The 20469-nt window shown below is 38.8% G+C and overlaps 1 protein-coding gene across 1 annotated transcript in view; it reads right to left on the bottom strand.

The window, feature by feature from the left end:
• The window catches only part of LOC308222697 (ligand-dependent corepressor), a 56177-nt gene that overhangs the window by 18846 nt on the left and 16862 nt on the right, over positions 1-20469 (bottom strand). Inside the window, exons 2-3 of the mRNA XM_080621034.1 lie at positions 6908-6973; positions 6414-6493 (exon numbers count right to left, since the gene is read on the bottom strand). Coding sequence (XP_080477160.1) covers positions 6414-6493; positions 6908-6973 — 146 coding nt within the window. The remainder of the gene's footprint in view (positions 1-6413; positions 6494-6907; positions 6974-20469) is intronic.

The following is a 20469-nucleotide window of genomic DNA, read 5'->3' as shown; positions in this document are numbered from 1 at the left end:
TGGCTTAGTTTTAAGGCAACCCTCATGGAGCATACATACTCATACAGTAAGAAGTAGTATTTATTTCTCTATTAAGATGATTGATATTAAATTTGGTTTGAATTTGATAAATATGACTTTATCCATAGCTATTAAATATAATTTATTAGCTATAGTAGGGGGAGAGAAAGACACAAAAATCTGTGGAATTACAGTAAGTTTGACATTGACATTTACACACAAGCAAAACTGTAACCCTGCACTACTACTAAAACCAGCTGGAGATTATCATAAACAGCCTCTTCAGGTTTTAGACTCCATAGCAAATTATTTTATAACCACCCAATACAAAACTGACCTTCTAAATGCTCAAGGTTTTTTAAAGTGATGAAATGCATGAAAAATGTTTTAGGAGCATCCTCTTGAGCACTTAAGATCTCTGTACACAGTTTAAACACATTCTAAAGTCATCCAAAAAATCCCAAGAGTTCCACAACTCAACTCATTTTCAGATATTTCCTCTGCTATCTTCAATTATCCTAGGAGCCAGTGCTTTAAATGATAGTGGTAGCTTCTCTTCAGAATTATTCAGACACTTACCACAGTTTGCTTCTTATTGTTTATGTTCCTCCACAGTGAAAGGATACCAGAGTCAGAGGCTGTTATTATGACTAAACATAATCAAGTAATGGCACAGGATTACCTTTTAGATGTTTGCGTAAAGCAATTACTTACAACCTTCTAAAAATATCAGTCATATCAGAATAACTTTGGATTTTAAAATTACTCCTTCACAAGCTGTACCCTCCCATACTTCTTCACAACTGGAAGGGCCTTACACTGAAGCTCAGGTATTTCACGGTACTCTGAAGCCCAGACTCAACCTTCTGACGTCAACAGCACAAGACTCCAGAATATATGCTCCTAGAAGACATTTTCTCTCTTGCTATTTTAGTAGCTTAGATATATCTATAAAATACTTAATGTGCTTAGGAGTATTATCCTTCTTGTTCAGCTCTCACCAACTAATATTAGTTGTGTCCCCCCTTCCCCTTTCATTTTTTTTTTAATAATACATATGGATTGCTTTATGTGGCTTTAGACAATAGTGTTTTCTCTTCCAAATGACTATACTCAGCTGAATTCTCTTCATGTAATCTTTTCCCAGTTTCCCCTCTTATCACTGGTGCTTTCTTCTGTCCTTTTCTATCTGCAGCTCTTTCTTAAAAAAAGAAACAACATCTTAAACTAAGCTTGAGCTCCAGCTATGAGCAACTGACAGCAGATACATTTGATACAAACATTCCACATGAAGCCACAGATTTCATCTGTAATCTCTGTCACTTTATTTAACAAGCCAAACTGAAAAATTAAGAACCATAATTAAAGAGATAAGTCAAGCACACTTCAATTCATCTGAATTGACAGGTCTTCTCTGTGCCACGACCTTTTAGAAGGAAAAACTTCATTATAAAGAGAAAAAACCCAAAAAACAACCATCTTGCAAACTAAACTGTCTTAAATATTCCCTGTGAAGGATAAAGCCCACAAGCAATTGAGAACTATCACATTTGCAGATTACCCAAGTTTACCAGGTTTGGTCCCATAGAACCCAACCTACTTCCTCTCACTAGGAGTAGGCAGCTAGAGCTGCTAGCTTTGTCTTTTTTGTCTTTCATACCCATCAATATACCCATATGTTTTTGCACACAGACACCCACATTAATAACCTGGTAGCAGATTCTTAGGCAATTTGTTATTCTCTTATCATAGTATACGGAAATCATAGTTTATTCTGCATTATTCTGGAATTATTCTGCATTCTTCTGCCTTATTCTGCATTCTTTCTGGACAAAAATCGAACTCTGATTTCTAAAACCTTTACATGATTGCACATAACCCTTTGGATTTGGGTAAAAGTGTGTCTGGGATGATTTTAGCTCCCTATATTTTATTAGCTTATTATATATCAATATATTATATTATTTAGCTCCCTCTGTATTTTATCATCCCTTTCAAATGAAGGCACTTAAATCAATTTCTTGATCAAAAACTGTCTTGTATTTTGACTGCCAAAAAAAAAAAATCCATGCTTTTGCTCAGTATTTGAAAGTAGAACTACCGCTACAAATAAATTAATCTATCCAGAATGCTTTGGCAGATGGTTCTCCATCCTTTAAAGAATTCATGTAATTGAATCTGATTGCCTGTAAAAGCAAGAACCAACATCACTGAAATGGGTGGGAGAGCAAGCACAGTTTTTTTATCCCCTTAAGAGCTCTGCCAATAAACTAATCTTAGCCTCCAAATCTCATCCTGCAGTAGAACTCAATTCTCCTTAAGCACAACTACTGGTCTCCCAAATTACAGGTAATTCTTAGGGCAAATGAAATCCAGGGAAAAACGCTGACGATTTTTACTGGTGTCGTGGTTTTTTAAGCCCAGGCCGTAAATCAGAACCACGAAGTCCACTTCCCCCCCCACCTTTGTTCCCTCCGCTTCTGCAGGGACGGGGAGGAGAATCAAAAGAATGCAACTCCCACGGGTTGAGATAAGAGCAGTTTAATAACTAAGGTATAACACAAATCACTACTGCTACCACCAATAGTAATAATGATAAAGGAAATAACAAGCAAGAGAATACAACCGCTCACCAACCGGTACCTCACCCCCACCCTGCCATGATCCAGCCCTTCCGGGAACTCCCCATTCTACATCCTGGGCATGACGTGCTGTGGTATGGAATACTTCTTTGGCTAGTTTGGGTCAGGTGTCCTGTCCCTGCTTCCTCCCAGCTTCTCCTCCTCCCTGGCAGAGCATGAGACTCACAAAGTCCTTGGTCAGTCTAAACATCTGTGTTATCAGCTCCGTTCCCAGGCTGAAAGTCAAAAACACAGTGCTGCAGCAGCTACTAAGAAGAAGAAAAAATTACTGCTGCTGCTGAACCCAGGACAGTATCCACCCCTTATTCCATACCATTCACGTCATGCTCTGATCCCACATTTTCAATATACCATCACTTTCATCTCAGTGCACTCTTATCTTAGTGCACGGACCAATCCCTATAAAGCTGCTGAGTCCATTCGGTCCATGATGGTGGGCTCCATCTCTTGTAACAGTCTTTCAGAGCAGGAGAGGCCCATTGCAAAGTCCACCCCTCGATCATGAGTCCATCTCTATGTTGCATCTCCGCCCTTATGGATGGGCCCATCAGGCTTAAAATAATTCACCCTCCCCTGCAGCAGTCTCTGCAACTTGTTGGGGACTCCACACAGCTGCCTTCCATCTCCGATGCTTCCAAAGCATTGGAGGGGCCCAGTGGATTAGATACTCGCCCATACTGTCCCACACACCCTGACACTCATGACTGTCCAGCCGTGGGGAAAACCTCTCGTTCCCCTTGTATTGTCTAAACCCAGACAAGACCCAAACCTGACTCTGCTTAACTCTCGGGATCAGACAAAATGGTCGTGGGTAGAACACACTCTGTGTGTGTGCCAACATGGTGATCCCCATCACAATCAGCAGGCAGGTCCCAAGGGTACCTCTTGTTTGAACTTGTCAGACCAGGTACCTACATGCCACTCAGAGGTGAAAATCAAGCACACCATTAATTATTCCACTAATCTAAAAAGGTGTATTGGTGAAGAAGTACTTATTGGGAAAAAAAGGCCAGCCACAGCCACACACTGTTGTAACGTGGTTTGTGGCTATCTTCAGTTACACACCTTTTAATTCTGTAATTTAGCAGTACACAAAAGCACAGACCCAAATCATTCCACCAGTTCTTTTCCTAAAAACCTAAGAGAATGCACATGTACAATAAAAAAAAGCAGTATAGAGGATGAGGCACAGAAAGCACAACTGCTACTGCTTTATGTACAGGATCGGACAAGTTTTAGCAGTTACAGAAGACTGAATCTGCAATTCCCCAAAAAGAAAAGTTAAAGCTATCAGTACAGATGTTCAATGAAAAATATTTCATATAAACTAGTACCATTTCTAATTTAGTTTTGTCCATCACTTGGCTAAATACCAAAGGAAGTTACAGACTTTTTGTAACAATTAGGTCTCTGAAGTTTTAATTCAAATTATGTTGTAAAATCCATACTATTTGAAGGCTTCCATTAGACAGTCATATTTAACTCTGTATTGCAAGCTAATGGCATCAGCAACAGCCAGCAGTGCAGCAATTTGGTGTACCCATAGGGGAAATGAAGTACTCCTACGCTGCCATCTCTCTCAGCTGATATACAAGAACTCACTAAGTCTAAAAGGAGACACATTCTTCCCTCAAAACCAAACAAAACAAAAAAGCCCCAGAACCCCAAACCCAACAGAACAGATACAAATGCTGAGAGGCAGGAAGAAAACAAAAAAAAAAAACCAACTAAAAAGAATCATACATAATCCAAGCATGACAAGAATCACTAGGATTAACAGAGAAGTCACAAGTTTGATGTGAAGGGACTGGTTCACCCTCCTTCCCCATTGCCCCAGCCAGCGATCCCTGGCCATACAGTAAACAAGCCTGTGAACAAAACTCTGCTGTCCTCATTTACCAATCAGTTATAAGAAAAATGGTTGAAACAGGTATTTTTTGGCTACTGAAATGTAAAGTGACAGAAATTGCTTGGGGTTTATTTATAAAAGTTATTCTACCCAAGCCCATAGAGGCTGACTGACACTACCACAGCCTTTAACTCATCATTACTCTCCTGCCTGCTCAGATCTTATAACCTCCAACCCTTTCACTGAGCACCTCTGCCTAGCGATGCTGCACATAACACAGTCCTAAAATCTCCTTAGAGCCCGATGTCAAAACACCACAGAGCACACCAGATGTGATCACATCCATATTTTTAATTTTACCCATTGAAAAGCTACAGTACAATGGAAACCTTAATGTGAACCTTCCACGCGAGGAACCTTAACGTAAATGATAACTACCACTAGCACAAGGAATACATCACTGGTTTTTCAGTGATAGTCAGAATCATGGGCTACACTTTACCATGTGAAACTAGACAGGAAAGTCTAGCAAAGTACATGAAAAGACAAATAGTGATATCTCAGCTTCTGATCAACAGTTGTGTTGAGGTTTGAAAAGGACAAGATGATCATCAGCACACTATACAGTGGACATTTGTGTTCTCAGTTTTTGTCTTCACCTAAAAATCACTGATTTTCAGGAGCTTTATTTTAGGTATTGTGGACCTCTGAGGACAACTGAGATGTAAACAGTGGTTTTGAAGCTCTACCCACACTTGTTGGATTCCCCCAGACTATGACTAGTCTCTGACCACAAAATTAATTTCAGAATTAACTTAACTGGAACTGTGCTGAACACTGAATTTTGTCTTTTTATGAGATGACATAAAACAAAGAAGACAGAACTCCTTACAGCACAAGCATACATACAGCTTACCTGCTGTAAGTCTCAATGAAAGAAAGCATTATGCCTTACATCTGTTCTAAACTCGAGCGTTCCTAACTCTCCTCTCCATGCCTTAAAAACTGTTAATACAAAACAAGTGTAAACTGTCAACATGGCAAGTATCGATATCAACAAAGTACTTCCTTTATGAACAAGACACACATGTTAGCTGCTGCAGAGGAAAGAGCGCTTTTGTTTCATTCCTAAGCTGATGGAGATCCACTGTGTGTTATTTTATATTGTGCAGGAAGAAGTAGTAGTTACAAGTTCCAGCAAATGAAGTTTTGCCAAGACAGAGGAACCTGCCTTCCTTCCTATGCTATAGAACAATCATTTTTGCAACACATGGGCTGAGAAACAATCACATATAGCACAAGAGCCTTTGCTTTGTATACTGCTATATCTCATTAAGAAAACCAACTGCAAGTTCATGATGCTGACAAAGCTGACTTGTCCATGTTTAGGCTCTGACTACGATCTATGATTCTATGACTTGGTTCTAAACAAGCACAGTACAAAATCTACCTACCATACATGAGCCCTTTAATAAAAAGATATGGCCCATAGGGAAAGAGATTCCGAGATACAGAACAAGACTTTAGGCTGTTAAAAGGACCACATTTCCATACTGAAGATAAGCCCAGCATCCGACTTTAGTAAACATGCACAAGCCACAGTTTGGCTCCCTTGGGAAAGGTTTATGATCCCAACAAGGTCCCTTACAAAGAACTCAAAAAAACCAAACCGAACAAAAACACCAAAACAGAAAGAGCCACTACACATGGAAAAGAATAAAAATGTGCATCATATCCTACAAAGTTGCAGAGAAGAGGCAAGTCTGTTCATTAACTTGCACTGTTTTAATTCAAAAAGCCTTTTTCCGAAGGAGGGGAAAGGGGTAGGAGGTTGCAATTTTCTATGTTCACTTAACTAGGAGCAAGCTCCCTCCCTTTTTCCCTCCCCTACAACTACTAGCTTCACACATCTGCATTGTTACCTTCACTTTTTCTCTTCTCAGGCAGCAGAAAAGACAATTTTCATCAAAAGACCAATCAGAAACACCTTCAGGCTCACAGTCTGTAAATCAGAGGAATAGCAAATTACTTCATAATCATATAGCACGACACAACTGGAGCCAAAAGAGAAATGCCAAATTAAATACCTGTTTCACCACATTCTTGCCTGCATTCTGAGGATGCAGGCTTCATTTCAGCCATTTTTCTAAATCCCCAGATTACCAAACCGTACACATTTTATCTATGCACAACCAATCTGTTTTTCCGAGCACTGCCAAATACACTCCCAGCTACATAAAGATGAACGCACACTCATTAGTAATTTTAGCCAATATGAAACTAACTGTGAGCACTGCCTGGGGGAGGGGGAAAAAAGCACAAATCACCACGGTAACACACATTTTCTAGAGGCAGAGCTGGGGCTGCTTCTGTCATTAGAAATGCAGAACAAGATACAAACATAGAGATTGAATACCTTTAAACAAACTGAGATCTTTTAATAATCCAGGTCCAAACAGGCCTTCTAGAATACTTTCAAACCCTAAAAGCAAATAAAAGAATTGTTAGCTTTCTAGATTAAGTACGTCACTACAAGAATATTCACAATAGCAGTTCTATATTTATCTGTTCCAAGAACAGAGCTCAACGTGTTTTCTCTAAGTATCACAAGATGCATGGGTCAATTGTGATGACTGAACTCCTGACAAATCACAGCACAATCCAGAGAGCCCACCAGCTCCTGCACTTCGGTAAACAGCAAGGTTAAAAACAAAGAACATTATGACATTGAAATAAACCATTTCAGAAAGAAAATAGGAAGCTGTAAGTTGTAGTTCTACAACATGACCAGATAAGTGCCATACAAAATCTCTTGTTTAAACCTCTGAACTAAGGTATGCTTTCCCAGTTAAAAGAATACAATCTTCCATCTGAGTGGCATTCAGTTACTCTTCTGAATTTCAGCAAACGTTAGAATCAGTGTTTCCTGAAGAGTTACAGGTTTGAGGAGAGAAAATTCAAAGGAAAGGGATTCAAAGTGGCACGCCACTAAGGAACCAAATTCCAATCACAAATTCACATCCAAGATACACAGTCCGATTTACTTCAATGCCATGATTTGTGCCTTGCTTGAAATAAATCTCACCAATTTTAGTTTATTCCAAAAGAGAGAAAACCTATACCAAAATTCCTGCCATTATTTGGAAATGTTAAATCAATATTGCACTAAACCTCTGCTGGCAGTAAAATCTACAGAGCTATTAACTACCCAATACTGTGAGAAGACAGGTTAGCAGAATGAATATGAGAAATACAAAAACTGCTTTAAGGGGGAGAGACCAATTCTACCTGTTTAGAAAAACATACTCCCAATATAACCATAAAACTCATGACTACAACTTACTGTAGGTAATTAATAGGGTAATTTTTCCCCTATTAATACTTTTGCTTTGTAGGTTTACTAATGGTTTGCACATGGATAGTGGCAGCTTCTCCTGCTTGCCTGAATCTTTGACAGGCAGAAGAAGAAACAAAGGAAAAAAAAAAAGGGCAAAAATATGGTTTTAAATTCAGAGAAACTTGCATGGGTGAATCAGGGACAAATAAATTACCTGAAGTATCCATTTTAAGAAACCAGTCGAAATATAAATGGATCACATCTATGAAGGAAAACTGTTATTACATTGCAGTAATTCTAAAATAACTCTGACTTTATGCAGATCAAAGTTATCTTCAGGACAGCAGTCTTCAAAAAGAAAAGACAAGCAGCGTTACACCCCTCTGGGTGTCAGCAAGAGTGCCAGTGCACCAGCATCTTCAGGTACCAGATGTGGAAACCTACAGAATCTGCACGCAGCCTGCAAACAACTGATGGCCATTGTTGGGGTACATCATCATGGGTGATCTAATGCCTATCAGAGGCTGGCACTAAAATACTTAATTTCAGAAAGAATCAAATGGGAAAAGAAAAAAAAATATAAAGGAAAAAATAAGGGTGTAAGAGGGATGGTGAAAGTAACAGCCAAGAGTAAAGAGAAATAGGGAGGGATCAGAAAACAAGGTGGAAGAGGAGAAACTGGAAAAACATCCCATTGAACAGCACCTTGTCAGGCAGAGAAGTAGCACTGCCTCCAAAAAAAGCCAATTCAGGCTTCAGGAAGTGGCAGGAACAGTGAGAAAGGGCCGACCAACCTGACCTAGAAGAAAAATAGGAGAATCAGGGTATTGACCCATAGATTTTTAACATTGACTCTCTTATGGGTAGTGACCCCTCAGAATTCGTATCCAAAATGAAACCTTAAGAAAAACAGGTAGCCAACCTCATTCTTTATCTTCTTGTTTAAAAAAATTATCTTATATATATAAATAAAGAGAGCTCAGAAATTTTAATCAAACTCACCGCTCTTAAAATAGTAACTGCCAATGACTCATGCCCCACAGTTTGCCATGCATGCAATTGCACACTGAAGTCCCTGCCAAGTTTTACAGCTTGGATATTGTACAATCATAGTTTGCTAGCCCACTGTTCTGAGTGATGCTAATGCCACTCGGGTTTTATTAATATTAAATATTGGATTTAGCAGTTGCATAGCAACAGCAGAACATCTTATGTGCAATGCTTGACATTAAAAAAGGCAAATAAGGGAAGTATGAATGTATTCAAAATTATACTAAAGACTGACAGAACCACCATGAAGCTGAGCCCTACTCCCCCCAGATGCAAAGTGCAGCGCAGTAAAGACAGTCTAAGCCCTGCACTGTAGTATTCAGTCACTGAGGACTCCGAAAGAGCAACTGTGTACAATTAATCATGCATAATACATTGAAAACAAAATCTTGAAAAAGGAGCTGCCTACTTTTTATAGTATTTTTTCTCTCCATTGTCACTGCTCTTAGAAGCTTGAAAAGAACATTTCTTTTCCATTTGGCAGATGATATTTTCCTGCTTTTCAAATGGAAGAGAAATTAACATGGCTGCCTCCACTAAATCCTGGTTTTCATATTTCCACCATCTATATTTTGGTGTCTGACAGTTCACAGAGGCTGAAGAGCAGGGCCAGTGGAAAAGTTGCAGGAATAACAGAGGAGAGAAAAGGGGATGAAGATCCTGATATTTTAGAGCTTTCCCTTGGGTAAGTTCCTCACAATTCAAGCAGCCATCCTTTTAACCTTTGTAACTGCTGACTTACGCATGGGAAAACATCTTTTTTTCCTAAATTCTTACACTAAGACCCAAAAGATTTTAATTTCTTTTCAAAAGACAACATTTTTGAAGTGCAAAACATTTTGGCTGTATGAGAAGGCTCTCCAGCAAATGAAGAGTTACCAAAAAGAAACCAAATTCCCAGAAAGAACAAAGAAAACCCTTAACACTGAAGCAAGACTAGAATAACTTAATACTTTTTCACCACTGTTAGCTGTAAAAGTAAAGCAATATTTAAGAAACACTATTCTCTAAGAAGTCCTCTGACAAAACCCAGAACATGGATGTACCATTTTTATGCTACAAGTGACAAGCACAGACATTAAAACTAAAAAAATAAAAAACAAAAATTAACAAGAAAAGTTAACAATGCAGTTTTCTGCATAGTTACGTTTCACTAGTTTTGTCTCTGCACCTAAACAGTTCAGTTTGCGTCCTTTCTGCATTTATGTCCCCACTTCTGCAACCAGTGTTTTAAGTCATAAATTTTAAACTGTTGGTTAACAGTTTAACACAATGGTTTGACTTCAAGCTTTAAAAATAAAATTATCCAGTTAGATCCTCTTTTGCCTTAAAATTGAGAGCTCTTGTCATGATTAAGTAGCTACTGGGCTCTTTGAGATAACACTATTAAGAGTGTTATCAGAGTCCAAGGGAGGACTTTGCTCATCTCTAGCAATGTGTGTGAGCCAAAGACATATTCCCCCCTTTATAAAAACAGGAATGCAAGATCAGAAGGAGATAGGGATGCATTTCTGGACTGCCACTGACACAGCGCCTAGCTTTTCAAACAATGCTTTCTTTCCATGCGACAGCACAGCTCAAACATACCCTTTAATACTCACTACATAATTCAGCCCTACACATGGATCTCATCAAAGCAGTAAAGCTTGTACTACTAACCCAAAGTCAAATCATTTTGAGGGTAGTAAAGAAAAGAAAGGCTACAACCTATCTTTACTATTACATAAATTGAACTCAAAAAACCTCCCAAAAATCAACATAGCAAGGGCCTTGAAGGAGGAAAATAAAGCATACATAGTCATCAACTCTAATTTGTGAACATCGATTTAATCTGTGAATATCAATTTGCATGAAAGATCTCAATAGATGAAATAAGCACTAGCCAGGGCAGTAGTTAAGTACAGTAGATACTGTAGGTCAATTGTAACAAGGAGACAATTGATTCATCAATATTTATTTCTAATAAATAATCAGCCTAATAAATAGCACCTTGAACTTTAGAAGAATAACTTCAAATAGCTGGAAATTGAGTCAAATCAATTAAGGCCATAGTTGCTTATCTTTTGTTTAAATTTCTTGACTGTTTAAGAACTTTTTACCTAAAACTCTCAAAAAAATATCATGGGGAAAAAAAAAAAAAAAAGAAAACAAAAAAACACCATAAACCTAACAAAATCCAAACCCACAATGCAACTAAGAGTGAAAGCACAAAGAAGACAAGAGATTGGGAAGAGGTGCAGGGGGATTCAGAGCAGAGAACATCAGTAAAAATTCAGAAATGTTACAAAGGTCAAAACAAAGAAAAAAAAAAATCAAAAAAGGCACATATGAATAGTACCTTTAAAAAAAAAAATTATAAGAATATGGTAGTATATGAACAAACATTCAATATAATGCTATAGAATTCAGCATGATCCAGCAAGGTGATATCATTTAACATTTTTAAGTTAACAGTCTTAAAATGCTACATAGGCTATTATACCACCCCTACCCACACCCCCCCCCGGGGAGTTACTCAAAGAATGTTTGCAGCAGTGTTTAATTCCAGAAAGGCTTGCAATATTGAGAAAGTTCCAATGGGCTGGGGGGGGGGGAGCAGATGTCATCCCTTTGAAATGTCCCTTTAAAAAGTCATCCCTTTGAAAAACATTTAACTGGGCTCTCAACTTGGTAAAGGTTTTAAAAACCAAGGAACAGCTCAGAGGACTACTGAGGATTTAACAACAGACATGGTGTCACTCAACATGGGCTACCAACAATTACTTAATGACTTTACTGAAACTGAAGATTTTATTAACAGTAACAGATTTGATATAACATTTTTAGATTTCTGCAACATTTTTGGGCCAGCACAACACATTTTGACTAAAACCAGCTGAGGAGGAGGCATTGAAAAACCAAACCAAGCCAAAATCAGCCAAATACATATAAACCAGATTAAAAGGCAATTAAGTGACAGCTCTTTAAATGTTGTTGCCAATAGGAAACCACTGCTAGTGAGCTTCATCAGGTATTGGTTCTTGGCCATATGCCATTTCACATTTTAGTCAGTGACTTGGAAGAACGCAGTTGCTAAATTTGCAGGAGATACAAAGACAGGAAGAACATTAAATAACAAAAGCCCAGGTCACAGAGGCTGCTTACCAAAGCAAATGCAATTAAACACTATTTTGAAAGGGGGGCAGAGGGGAATGGAGAAAGCCGCAAATCACACGTTTAGCAACGGGATTATTAAAGATATCCCCAGATCCAGCAGATGAAATTTGAAGCTGATCAAACTCAGCCAGACAATAAGACAAGGGTCCAAGTGAAGACAGAAGACATGCGCTCTAGGACAAGACCAACACTTGCCCTGCTCTAGGATTCTGGAGGTGTTACTTAGGGAAGTATGGGCTGGATGCTAAGATCTGTTCTTCTTGTACTCTCCCCCAGCAATTACATTCATGTTAGGACTCTCATTAACTAGTAGGAAGCGTGAGCTACCACCATCACATCAGGTTTTTATTGGATTTCTCATGCCTAGATTTTCTGGTCAAGATTGGATATATTTATCCACAGCTATGGGATTTGAAGGAGGAATTAATTCAGAAAAATTCTACTGTCTATGTGTAACATGGGAATTCTGACTCTTTCAGGACAAAAATCTATTAAACTTCAGTGTTTCAGTCACAGGCATCTTAATAGAAAAGCAAGACCAAGCAACCAGGGAGGGGAAAAAAAGTCACAGGACAGTTATTAATATACACCAAGTCTCAGGACATGCATATAATTATAAGTTGTGAATATTCTTTAATTCATGCAACAAAATAAAAGAAACTCCCATCCATCTATGATGGAAGATCTCATTACGTGGAGTCCAATTAAGTACTCTAACTACAAGTTAAACCAACTTTCTCTGAGCTTCCTGAGAAACAAAAAAAAGCAAGTTTTCAAAGTTCATTCTTCTGCATTTTTATTAATGAAACTGCACTGTTCAGAGACTTGCTGCAGATATCCCTCCTCCAGAGACAACAGATGCTTTAGGATATCTAAGGACTTTCCAGGGACCATAAATAATAATAACCTAGTTCTGCAAGAGCAATACAGACACATGCATACAGAAGAAGAGAACTAAGTATGTTAAGATAGGTACTGTTTAAAAGAACAGATATAATGAAGTTCTATGTAGTAATATGTAGCTCTTCAATAGGTTTTTTCATCAGAACAACAGAATACATGGTATCACCTGCTGAGGTCCATAAACAGGCCCTTGGAGTTCAAGAGAAAGTCCTTTGGCCTCAGACTAATGCTTCATTCACTGTAGAACAGCATCTCCAGTAGAGAAGTTTCATTTGAAGCTACCAAGAAGCCAACAAGGCACATGCTCTATCAAACAGCCACTTCACTGTTACAGTAACTTACCACAGCAGTAAGCTGAGAAATCAAAAAAGGGACAAGAAAACTACTAAAGCAGACAAGCACGGTTGATAGAAGAGCTTCTGGCCATCCATCCTGCAAGACTTCATTAAAATTCCACTGCTGGTCTGCAATTTTAATAAAGACGCAGCTGCAGCAGGCCATCCTGACTCTTCTCTCCATCCCTCTCTACCAAGCAATTCCTTTTCCTCTGAGAATCAAGCCTAAGCACATTTTCTCTGATGTAGTATCAAACTCACAGCAAGGCATTTAAAAGTTGATGAGCTAAGCGTGACAGAAGAACAGCTACATATCTAAACCACAGTTGCAATGTACTTGCCTTCACAAGACATAAGCGCCCTGCCAAATCCCCTAAAAGAGTGGTCTCTTCCCTCTATAGGGCAGAATGGAGAGGCAAAGAAAACAAGTTATCAGGCTGGTCTCCAACGCAAAAAATGGGAACAGGTCTCCCCATCCTATGTTAGCACTCTAACTAGCAGCTTATCTCACTGATTACAACTGAAAAGTCACCCTCAAAAAACCCAGAAGCAACAAGTTACAAAGCTTGTTGCCAGAGTACAGCAAGGCAAAAGGCATAATATTTTTGTGTGTGTGATCTGATACCAAGTAGAGAATTACGTGAAGGCATGCAACCTTCTTATCTCTAAATCAAAAGCCTCAGCAGCAGAATTCAAGAAAAGCCAAGGACTCTGCAGTAGCTCAACATCACCTCAAGATACAGCAACCGATCAGGCAGACTGAGCTGTAATCTTGTGTGGGCTTGTGGGGGTGGGAAGATCCTCCGATTTGTAGATACTGCATCACTAATCTGGCTCGTCCTTCAAATCAGGGGTTGTTGGCTTTTGTTTAACATTTTAACTCAAGATCAGGAGGTTTATTGTATGACTACCTGGTTTTCTTCACAGCCAGTCACCACCAACGCAGAACCTAACTGGAATCTTCTCATGTAGATACTTGCATTTTATTACTTTAGAAAATAAACCAGAAAACACAGGCATCATAAAATGACAAAGAATGACAGTAGAAGAATTTCAATAAGTAACAACTTTCTATGTATCCTTAAAAAGGTCATTTTTACTTAATGGTAATATATGATCCAAATTAAAAACAAACGAAGAAAACCCCAAACCCAAACAAGCATTAACACCTCAAATTTAAGTGGGAGTTGGTTTTCAGTATCTCAATTCAAAGACATTGCTCTTAATTGTTCAACCTCCAGGTCTGGATTTCCAGCAGGCAACCAGGTACAACTCTCACTGAGAAGAAACTATACCAACTAGCTAGAAAGCTTATAAACAGATTAAAAGAGTCAAATAGCTCAAGAATGAGTGTGCTCAATAGTGTAAAACATCATGGACCAAAGGTTTTTTATACAGAGATCCAAATGCTTCTCAATCTTGAGGCAATTTTTTTCCATATTCAACAGTGTTGCATTATTTATTGCAGCAAAATAAAAACCTTGAGATTTTTTTCCTGTTAGAGACAACTCGTTAATGCTTCACTCCCAAGCAAAGTTAAGATGACATTCATTAACCACCAGTGTTTATCTCCATGCTCCCTTGGCACAAGTGTAGGAATAGCCTTGCAGTAGACAGAATTGATCTGCCTGGAAAATGCCTCCTACAGAAGAGATAGGATTTCCAGCAGCATCAATTCACCGCTCCACTTTATTTCATGGCCACAGTAATGTCCATACCACAGATCAGCCAGTCAGGTGTGGTGTCAGGAACAACTTGCCACGAGTAGGTAGAGCAGAGGCCCAAGTCAATTTAAACCATGGAGGAACCTTCCCTCTCCCGCAGAAGTACTATATGTGGAAACACAGGACACCAGAGATTTTCACCTCAGCCTCAAGAGACAGGTATTGGCACAGAGCAGAAGTGTGTTATAAGTGTGGGTTAAGCTGGCTGTGATATTAGTTATGTTTCATACTCCACAGCAGTCCTATTTGAAGAATGAGCCTTCCCCTAGGAACTCAGTCCTGCCCCATATCATTCCCTGTCTGCAACACACAGCCGCTTACTGGAACAATTCAGTTAAATAACAGTCCATAAAGGGTAGGCACAAACTGCTGAATCCATTTAAACAACTACACTCTAGCAAACCCTTGGAGCGTCACTCAGTTTCACCCCCTTTATCACAGCAGGTCAGTTATATCAACATTCATTACTGAATTAAATCAATATGTTACTCTCTTCTTTTTGGATCTCAAGTTATAAACATCCCTTTCACCATCTCTACAGAGACTGTCAAATTTATATAGCAGTCAGCAAGGGGAATGATAATGTGATTCTACTTAGGCAACTAAACATAGTTGTATCACCCATTATTGAAAAGCTGATGATCTTCAACAAATAGCATAGGTCTGTGAAAGTTTATTGAACATTTCTTAGTTGAGAGGTGAATATACTGAGCTTACCTCTAAGGTAAAAAGTGCCAAGAACCTCTTTACTCTGTGATTTGTGATTGTAAAAGTCTGATGTTAAATAAACCTCCATCATAAGCCATTACATTATTGCCCCCATGAAGAGTTTGCCTTCTGACTCCAGCTAGCTAACAGCACCCTGAAAAGTCTTACAATATGTAAAGATGCACCACTTAATAAAGTCAAGTGATTATCTCACTAAAACATCAGTGTATCTAAATTCTGATTAAGCAGCTAACAGAAGAATCCCCATCATGAGAAGAAGGCTGAATCATGACTACAGTGAATAGGAGGCACGCCTGATGTTTTGAGAAGGCTTCTCAAACTCTAAAAAAGTATCCTTAGGCTTTTCAGATGGACTGTTCAGTTCTGTCAACAGAAAGGACGATCTAAGTGAAATCAGCAGGTGATACAGGCAGACACAAAATGAAATGGTAACAGAAAGCAAGGCAGCAGGGAAAAGATACCCACCTTAAACAAAAATCCCCCAAACAAGTAGATCAGCACCCAGAGAGAAGTATCTTAACACTGAAAGATGTGAGCACGGAATTCATACTAGCTACAGAGTAGATTACAAGGACTAATTTTCACCACTTAAATCACATTTGAAAGTATACCTCAAGTGAGGCATTCGTGAGTCTACAACACAAGATGCAAACTCAAAGGGAACACACCTAAGCCTCACAGCCCCTCCAGCTTTATGGCCCTTTGCACAATAGTATCAAGAGCACAACAGTACAGAGTCAGCACATGACAACATCACGGAAGATACAGCTGTGTTACTATTGCTACCCTTGTGCCAACAGAACTAAATAGTAACTGAAATACCTGCCCTCCATTCACACCTCGAGTTATGCCTGCGCACTAAAGCTGCAAGCCCTGATATTTCTCTGGAAATGGAATCATAAGCACAGCTGCTGACAATACTGTAACAAAAGATTACAGCAGCAAAACAGTTTGGTGCTGTAGTAAGTTGTGAGAACTGAAATTGCCACAAGTGATGGAGCATTCATTACTCAGTGTACAATAGGAGCAGTGAACATTCTTTTAAAACTACACACAGAAACTTGCAGTGAGCAGCTTGAAGACAGCTTGGCTTTTGAGGTTTAGTGGAAAATTTTCCAAAGAGCAAAAGACTGATAAACCTCTCTCTCACTTCTAATGTCACTCAATGTCTGCCATCATTTCATGTAGCAGCTTTCTGAATCTCACTAACCTTTCAGCTGCAGATACACACCATCAATTCCATAAGCTATGCCTGCAGATGAACTTCCCAGCAGAAGCACACACTTTCCTAGGATGTTTTGTGTCCAACTACATCTAGAGTTACACTGAGCTTTTCTTTTTTCTCCTTGACAGTAACATGGGACAGAAGAAAGGCTGCTTAACGCCAGGCTTTTCTATTCACACTCTTCCATTTTCACTGGCAACACACCAGCACCTGTTCAGGTGCAAGCAGAAGACTATGAGAAAAATAACCTGTTTTGCTTGCCTTATTTCTAGACAAGAACAATTTCCTAGCCTAGTCCAGGAACAAGTGGCAGGACCAGGGACAGCTTAGACAGCAACACTGCTGAAATCAAGATCTGTTCAACTTTCTCATTCCCTCTCAGATTGCCTTTCTCTTATTCAGATTTGAGACACGCATCTGAAGTAGATACTGAATCAGAGCTGAAAATCAGTCAGAAAAAAATCCTTTGGGATTTGGTTGATGCAAACATAATGTGACAGCGAACACATCTTTTATGATGGCCATTCAGGATTACAAAGTTATGCCCAAGTATCTTTTCTGGGTAGCTACAGTGAATTTGGTGTCTACAGTACATTTAACCATTTACTTTGCGCTTACCCAACTAATTTCATCTCCTGTTATCATTTTTAAGTCTTTCTCAAGCCAAGCAGTTTTGTGCAACTTTTTGACTGCAGAAGCCCAGTCTTCTGTCTCATTTACTCCAGATCTTCTACAATTCACAAAATCACTGTTTGGTTTCGGTTGGAAGGGACCTTAGAGATTATCTAGTTCCAACCTCCCTGCCACGGGCAGGACACCTTCCACTAGATCATGTTGCTCAAAGTCCCATCCAACCTGGCCTTGAACACTTCCTGAAGCACAGCATGTTACCAGCCTTGCATAACTAAAGAAGTCAAACATTTAACCCACTGTATTTTGGTTGAGGCCACCCTATTCCCACACAACTTTTGTTTTCAGCCTAGTTGAAGTTCTTTGCTTGAAAACAGCATGTGTGATCTGAATTTGAAAGAAGACAGCAGTCCCACGCTTTCGGCACACTAAGTTGCTCAATGAGATCGAATCACAGCAGAATCTCAGACTATGCTCACAGTTAATCAAATTTGGGTTTCTAGTTAAGAATATCAAATCGTTAAAGACAAAATCTGTGGAGATCAGGCTTCTAGAACAGCCACTCTTGCTCCAGTTTTACAGGTGGTATCTCAATGAAAAGGTCTTGGCAGACCTGTTACTACCTCAGATCTGTTCAAAGAACTAATCCCTGTTTAGGATGCTCAGCAGATCTAAAAGCATTCCTTTGCTGCTAAGTAAAGAAACACTGGGAGAACACTCAGCCTTCTAAGCTGACTACTACAGCATCTGTGTTCAAAATCAGAGTGAAATTTTCCAGGTAATCTATACACAAAGCTCCTCAAGCTTGGCATTGCACATTATGTTGTATTGCTAAATTCACTGGAGACAGGCAACCTCTATATGAAGAAACAACAAAAAACACTTCACAGTTTTGAGTGATGCTTTGCTAGAAAAGCTTCAGCTTGTAAGATAAGAGTTGCTGCCCACCTATACGCAAAGCAGCCCTTTTTGTAACTTCCAAACATTCCTTTCAGAGCAAAATCTCAGAAATGGATTGCCTAATCCAGGGCTAGGAGCTGCCAGAAGCAAAAGCCATATAAACAGTGAAGGAATTTGATACAAACCGTGCTTCTGCAGGCTACATGTTAATCATCTGACCCTAGGATTTAAAAGTCTAGAGTAGCACTAACAGATATTCAAAGTTACAAAATAGGTTTGTGTCTATGACACTTAGTAAGTATCTTTCTTTAAGGTCAGCTTTTCCCTGCAGAATTCTTCACACACAACTTTCTCTGAAAGAAAAAGAGTAGCATGCACATGTAATGAACAAAGTATCACAAAGAATGAACAATAAATTGCCAAAGACAGTGTGTGCAGGAAGCACAAGTAACAATTTCATGTAAGTGCCTTGCTCCCCATTACCCCACTATTTTATACCTTAAATTCTCTGAAGGTTATATCAAATATAGCCAACATTTTTAAGAAAGTGGTCTGTTGACACTAGAAACATTTCCAGGTTCAAGGAATATTTGACTTCTAGAATACTTTGTGCTTCAGCAAACTTGATAAAATAAACAGTAGTATTCAATGAGTCTCAAATTCCCTTGAAAAGCTTGTAGGCAACCATACCAAACTCACTTTTCTGTAAAACCACAGGAATAACACACTGAAGGGGTGAGTGAAGGAATGGACCACGAAAATAAGACACAGTGGAACACTAGAACAAGTGCTGCGCTTCCCTAGCACTGGTTCTTCTGAGAGCATCTAGCAAAGTAGCTAAGTTGAAAATGTGCAGTCTTACCTAAATTTACTAAGCATGTACAGAGCCAGATAGTATAAATGAAAATCCAATTACTTCAAAATGTTAGCCAAGAAGACAGGCAACAGTTTTAACAAAAGAAATTCAAACCACGTGAAGAGAAGACTCCATTTACAAGAGGTAAAGAATGGAAGCGCACTGGAAAACCAGGGCTGCAGAGGAACCTGTGAAGTCCACAGCTACTCAATGAACACCGCATTCAGCATCGAATTCACTTCAGTAATTTAAATAGTTGCTTGTAGTAGTGTTTCAGTAGTTTGCTCAATTAGATATAGTAGTAGTTGAATACATGAGACACTCCAAGAGGTGGCTGAGACAAAAATACAGTTTTAAAAATAGCACATTAGTTTAATGCTGACTTCTTTATCTTTGAACTGCTGATTACTGCCAGACAATTGCTTACATAACAGAAAACATGCACTAGCTCATTTTGCAATAACTGCACCATCACAAAACACATTTTAAAGGAAGCTGCATTATCAACTCCGCAAAAGTAGTTTAGCTCAGGGTTTACTTTTCCAGACAACTGGCTTCTTACAAATACCAGAATAATGCAACCTGTGATGCAGGGATTCAAAAAACTGCAGTGTGCAATTCTAGTTTTTCATTAACGCTTACTTAAGTGTTTCTGTAGATATTTGACTATTTCAAGTATTTAAAAATCTCTCCTAGGGCCTGTATTCATGCATTCAGAAGTCTGAAGTGGTCTTTCATAAATATTTTGAACATGGGTCTAAAGATTTTATACGTTTTTGGATTAACCTACAGTTAAACTTATTAGACAAAGAGCCAAGATTTTCAAGAATGAGTGCTAAAACTGTAACACTAAATAAGTCTGGCTCCTTTAAAACCAACACTGAAATGCTTCCTACTCCTGCACCCATTTTAAAGTCACCAATAAGCATTCGTTAGACTGCAGAAAAAGTGTTTCTAATGGCAGGCTTCTGAATATGCATAATGCCAATAAAGCAAATTACATTTTCAATAATAATAATAATATAATCTATGTGCAATTAATATAGTGGCAACATTTTAATGCAAAAATAGTTTAAATATACTAACATCCTAGTCTTGGGATATCCAGTCAAGCTACGCAAAGAGATGTGTTT

This window comes from Psittacula echo (genome assembly GCF_963264785.1).
Source record: "Psittacula echo genome assembly, chromosome: 6".
Lineage (NCBI taxonomy): Eukaryota > Metazoa > Chordata > Aves > Psittaciformes > Psittacidae > Psittacula > Psittacula echo.
Note: the sequence above shows the minus strand (reverse complement) of the source record. Positions and strands in the feature narration are given on the sequence as shown.